The sequence below is a fragment of the Melanostigma gelatinosum genome (genome assembly GCF_949748355.1).
Source record: "Melanostigma gelatinosum genome assembly, chromosome: 21".
NCBI lineage: Eukaryota > Metazoa > Chordata > Actinopteri > Perciformes > Zoarcidae > Melanostigma > Melanostigma gelatinosum.
In genome coordinates, this window is record NC_136654.1 from 12126549 (window position 1) to 12132321 (window position 5773).

The 5773-nt window shown below is 45.7% G+C and overlaps 1 protein-coding gene across 1 annotated transcript; it reads left to right on the forward strand.

Moving 5' to 3' along the window:
* Positions 1–4298: 4298 nt before the first annotated feature.
* Positions 4299–5096, forward strand: LOC306795266 (high choriolytic enzyme 1-like; the record flags this gene model as incomplete). The annotated part of the gene is made up of 1 exon (XM_079293728.1): positions 4299–5096. The coding sequence occupies one exon, from the start codon at positions 4299–4301 to the stop codon at positions 5094–5096; it is 798 nt and encodes a 265-aa protein (XP_079149854.1).
* Between the last annotated feature and the right edge of the window lie 677 nt (positions 5097–5773).

Genomic DNA, 5773 nt, shown 5'->3' on the forward strand with positions numbered 1-5773 from the left:
GGTGGGGTAGATGACTCCGGCTTGGAGCAGGCCTTCAATCGTCGGCCAAATGCCTTCCAGATGTTCTTGTTTCAGGCGATATTGGGGTCTGTACACAGGACGCTGATGTGGGTCTGTGAATGTGACTTTGATGGGTTCCGTAGTCAGGCGGCCAACGTCATAGGCCCCTGAGGTCCACAACCTTCCTGGGACCTGAGCCAAACTGGCAGTTGTAGCTGGATGATCTGAACACGATTTGCCATGGTGACGAGGCAAAAGGAGGTGCTCCGGTAAAGTGTGTTCAACAGTGTCAGGGGCTGTCCATCTCCACATGGTCTCCTCCTTGGCTTTGAGCAGACCTTCAGTAGTGGTTGGTTCCCAAGTGAGAGTAAGTGATCTCTTGATCATAGGTCCCAGACCTCTGGCCTCATGGCCAAAACCAACAGCCAAAGTGACATGGGGTGATGAGTCCGCATCTAGCTGGTACCATGAGCGAAGGAAGGGAGATAGAATGACTCTTGATGCTACTCCTTCCTGGCCACAAAAGATGTGTAGACACTGAATGGTGGGTCTAAGGTGAGACATGTTTTCATCCCAGTCTTCTGTGTAGGGGTCGTCGGGATCTGGTGTGACATTTAGAGTGCAATGGACGTGGTCCAGGGGAGTTTTGTACGGGAAAAGCTAAGTGATTTTTGGTTTGAGAATGTTGAACCAATATTGGATGGCAGGGATCTGGGGGCCAGTTTGAAGACAGTGTAGCCAGTAAACCTCTTTGTCTGTGGGGGACACCGTCTCTGTAACGGGAGCAAGGGAGAGAATGTGTACTGGCATGGACAACATACTAGTTGGTGGGTTGGACGAGACATGGACACCGTCTTGGTTCATCCAGATGATCAGATTGAGGCGAGTCATCAGATCGCGTCCTAGCAGGTTGACTGGGCAGTTTGGAGCAGAGAGAAAGCTGTGCATGAGGGTTGCATCTTGAAATGTGATGGGGAGTATGGGGGAGGAACCGGAGGAAGTGCTGGATACAGGCCAGTTGAGGGCGGGGGAGGGGCCAAGGCCAGAGATGCCTGGCCCGGTTCCTGTGCAGTCTTTTCCAGACCTACCGGGGCTTGAGTGGTAGGGGTGACGTCCAGGGGGTTGATGTCGAGTGGGGTGATGTCGAGTGACAGATGGGGCCTGTTTTTTTCTTTTCCGGTCGGCATGTCCACCTGCATCCGATCCGTCATGGCCATTCCTAATGCCATCATCGCCACTCGGTGTTCCTCTTCTCTGTCTTTGTGGGCTTGCTTCAGGGGGTTAACGAACAAACGTCATTTGGTTTGACTATTCTCTGCTGTCTGTGCGTAAGCCACTCGTTTTGTCAAATCTTTGGCAAAGAATCGGAGGTTGTTGACTGATGGAGGCAGTGGACTAGCCGCCTTCCACCATCCCTCCTCTTTCCATCGTTTCATGCAATTATCCCAATGAATCTTGTCTCTTTTCCATGCAGACTTGCCTCCAGTCTCTGTGACTGCTTTTTTCAGTTTTGCACGCAGTTCTCCTGAATAGCCACCAGATGGAGCCACAGCTCCAGCCATATCTTCTTGTGTTCTTCTTTTCTTTTTTTTTTTTCTCAATTCAAATTTTCTGGACACAGTACTCCCGAATGTCCACTAGATGGAGCCAAATCTCCTGCCAAATTTCCTGCTTGCAGTACTCCTGAAGAGCCACCAGATGGAGCCAAAGCTTCTGCCAAATTTTCTGCACCCTGCCGACCTTGAATGAGACTCCCACTTTCCCTAGCTACTATCTCTCACCCTCCCTTCGGCCGCACCTGGTCCTTATCTACTGCTTTCACTCCCCTTTTTCAGTCTGTCTGCTCTTTTCGCTTTTTAATTTTTTACGATCCCTAACCAACACAATTCCCAATAAATCTGTAATATGTCTAACACTACCAGTAAAGCTGACACATATATCCCTCAGCTTTCCTCAGTCTAACCTAGTGTTCGTGTTTCTGTGGTGAGTGCAAAGCTTGTGTCTCATGTGTGTACTCTGCTCCACTGACCGTCAAAAACTGACAACACACAAACCTGGTGGAAAGATTCTAGCTCCAATCGTTCTTTGCTCTTACTATCACAATTACATGTACGCTTCACTCAAACATTCATACCAAATTGAACCCATACACTGCCGTTTCTGCAATACGTTTCACAAACCACTTATGGATCTGCGTTTTATAGCGTATGTGTTGCACGACCCCGGTCCCAGAAGGAAATAGATGTCTCCCAGAGACCTTTACACCACACTCAATCAACCACACACTGCCGTGATTCTACAATTACTCGCACGCAAACCACGTCTGGAAGATCTCTGTTGATCTTATTGTTTTACAGCGTACGCCTTGTAGGAACTCGGTCCCGAAGGAAGTGGCGATATATTGTGCTACAATTGAATCGATGTCTCCCTGAGTCCATCTACGCTGCTCTCAAACCCATACACTGCCACTTCTGCAATACTGGTACACAAACCATGTATGGATCTTCGTTTTACAGTGTACAACATGCACGAATGTGGTCCCATAAGGAAATGGCGTTATATTGAACAGTCTTCACTCACACTTCTTCACATCAACGTACTGCAACAATTTCTATATACTTGATCCAAACTTTAGTTTGCTACGTCGCATAAATCAACCTTGTGGCCTGGAATTCGGTCTTTCAGACCGTCATTGATCAGCGTGCCTTAGCTTTCGCCTCGGTTGCGTGACTGCCGAACAGTTATCGAGACCTACACAGTGTGACACAATGTCAACCTATACAATGCCACAAGCCTCAGTTTCTGTTAGATCCACACACACACACATGTACATTCTATGCTAAAACCCCCACTGCTGTCATAACAATCCTGTCACAATGCTATGTAGTTCATCTTTAGCAATTTAGTCAAGGCAATTCATACTCACAACCCAGTACTCCTGATCAATTCAATTTAGTACCTATAGACAATCTGCAGAATTCATTTAAATAGGCTCTGCTTACCTTTTGAGTTCAGCGCGCTTGATCAGTTTCCCGAGGTGAGAAGAATCGCTCCGGTCTGCAGCCGGTCTCCCAGCCTCTCGGGAAAACACCCTTTTTTCTTTCTGTTGACAGAAGAAACGTCGGTTACTCGATGAAAAATCCTCTTAGATCGTTATCAACCATCCTCCTGCTACAATGTTGGAATATTTGACCTCCGTGCACTAGAACTCACATATCCACGTATAAGCTGTGTTTAACATTGAATGAATGTATATTTTATTTACACTACCAGCATCTTCCAGTCACGGGCCATGATTAAGCCCAGCTATATACATATATTATATTATCATATATATAATGTAAATATTATGGGAAAACATGAAAGGCATATTCTGTAGGCTTTCATACCTGACATGCATCAAATAAACTGATCTCATATTGTATGTGTGGATCATTCAGCAAGTTTCTCATTTTGATCAAAAACCAAAATAATTTGATTTGATTGATTTTTGTTCTGCATTCTTACAAAGGGGCACGCAGGTTATCACACCTGTTCACATTACTAGTCGTAAGGCATTTTTTTGTCTGACTAATATTGCAATTACAACAAGATACCGAGATGTAAACAAGATACATTCTCAAGATTGTTCAAAGCATAAATTTACCTACAATCACATTACATGATGCAGTTGATGCAAAAATCAACATTCAACATAACTAGTCTCTCCAAAGAATTTGAACAATTCAACCAACATTAATCAAGACATGCCTTTAGTGGTCTTAACATCAGTCAATAATATTAAAATATGATCTTTACAATTGAAGGCTGATATTTACAACAACACATTTGGCCAGTTATGGCGATAATGATAAACTGCAAGTGTGTTGTGTCTAACATGTTTCTTAAAAGAATAAGACATCACAAATGTTTTTTTTGTCATTTGTCCATGTCACATTAACATTATTTAGCTACAGCTGAGAACATTTGCAGATATTGGTCTCACAAAGTTAATTGTGAAGTGTTTTTGGTTGAAGACAATTCAAGATGTCTAGCTACACAAGACCCACCCAGTAACCCCTCTGTGTTCATCCACCTGATCAACAGAGATAACACACCATGTTTGAACAGTAGGTTTGTCTGTGGAGTCCTCCCTGGAGAGGTTTACTTAGGCCTAGCAGTTTGGACCCCAACCCATAATCCTCCTGCAGACACACCTGTATAGGAGAGTATAAAGAGCCTGGACTGAACTGAGTCAAACATCAAGCTTCAAGGACTCTCTCCACATCAGCTCCACAGCCACCAGACCCAACATGAATATGACTCCCTCTGCCAACCTGCTGCTGCTCCTGTTCGGCCTCTCTCAGGCCTATCCTATAATGGAGGAAGGAAGCGGAGCAGAGGCCCAAGTGGACGAAGATGACACCGTCGACATCAGCACCAGGATTCTGACCTCCAACAACGGCACCAATGAGATTCTGTTGGAAGGAGACCTATTGGCTCCCAGTACCAGAAACGCCATGACGTGCTGGTCCCAGAAGTGCCTGTGGAAGAAAGCCTCCAACGGCCTGGTGACGATTCCCTTTACCATAAACAGTCAGTTCACCAGCAGGGAGAGGCAATCGATCGACCGCGCTATGAAGGCCTACCACAGCAGCACCTGCCTCCGCTTTGTCCCCCGTCGGAACGAGAATGACTACATCAGCGTTGAGAACAAAGCCGGATGCTTCTCCTCTCTGGGCAGAACGGGAGGCAGACAGGTGCTCTCTCTCAACAGGCAGGGCTGCGTCTACTATGGCATCATCCAGCACGAGATCAACCACGCTCTGGGCTTCCAGCACGAGCAGACCAGGAGCGATCGCGACAACTACGTCCGGATCAACTGGGAGAACATCAACCCGCAGATGGCCTACAACTTCCACAAGCAGGACACCAACAACCTGAACAGTCCCTACGACTACTCCTCCATTATGCACTATGGAAAAACAGCGTTCTCCATCCAGCATGGGAAGGACTCCATCACTCCCATCCCCAACCCAAATGCCCAGATCGGCCAGAGGAAAGGCATGTCCCACTGGGACGTCAAGAGGATCAACCTGCTTTATGGGTGCCAATAACAAAGCTTCCAATCCCTTCTGATCCAAAGTTATTATTCAGCAAAACAATGGAAAGGTTTTCCACTTATCTGTACTTCTTCAAAAACAACAAGAACCTGCGATCATCGGCAGCTATAGATTTCAGTTCCTGTGACAGTATTCTGTCTGTCATTTCTACAATATCTGTAATAAAGTTAAGTCAAACAAAATAAAAATAAAGTTGATTAACAGCATTTGTGTGTCTCCATTCCCCTTTTTGTTTCCACCTTTGATTGTGTCATTTGGCCTTCTTTTCCCTCCATACCTTTTGATTGATTATGACTTCGTAATGTCCCACTGAGGCCACTGTGTTGTGACAAATCAGCTTTCAAACACCTGAGTAAAAACCCTTGATGAATCATCAATAGTTGTTTTTCAGTATTCTCAACAGTACAGGACGTGCGTGTTTTCAGACAGTGCTGTTAAGCCTTCCAATGCCAAAGCCACCTGGTTGGTGAGGGGAGATGTTGGGCTGCTCACTTAGAGAGCAGAAACTTGAGGTTAAGTGATTACAATCAGCGATTTACCATGAATGAGTAGACATGAACAAAAGTGCTGCGACAAATAGGTCGCACTGACCAGAGCATCTGTGAGATTGACTTTATTAATCTTAGCCAGCAATGGTTTGAGGACAGCACTGCCCTGCTTGCAATGTATAG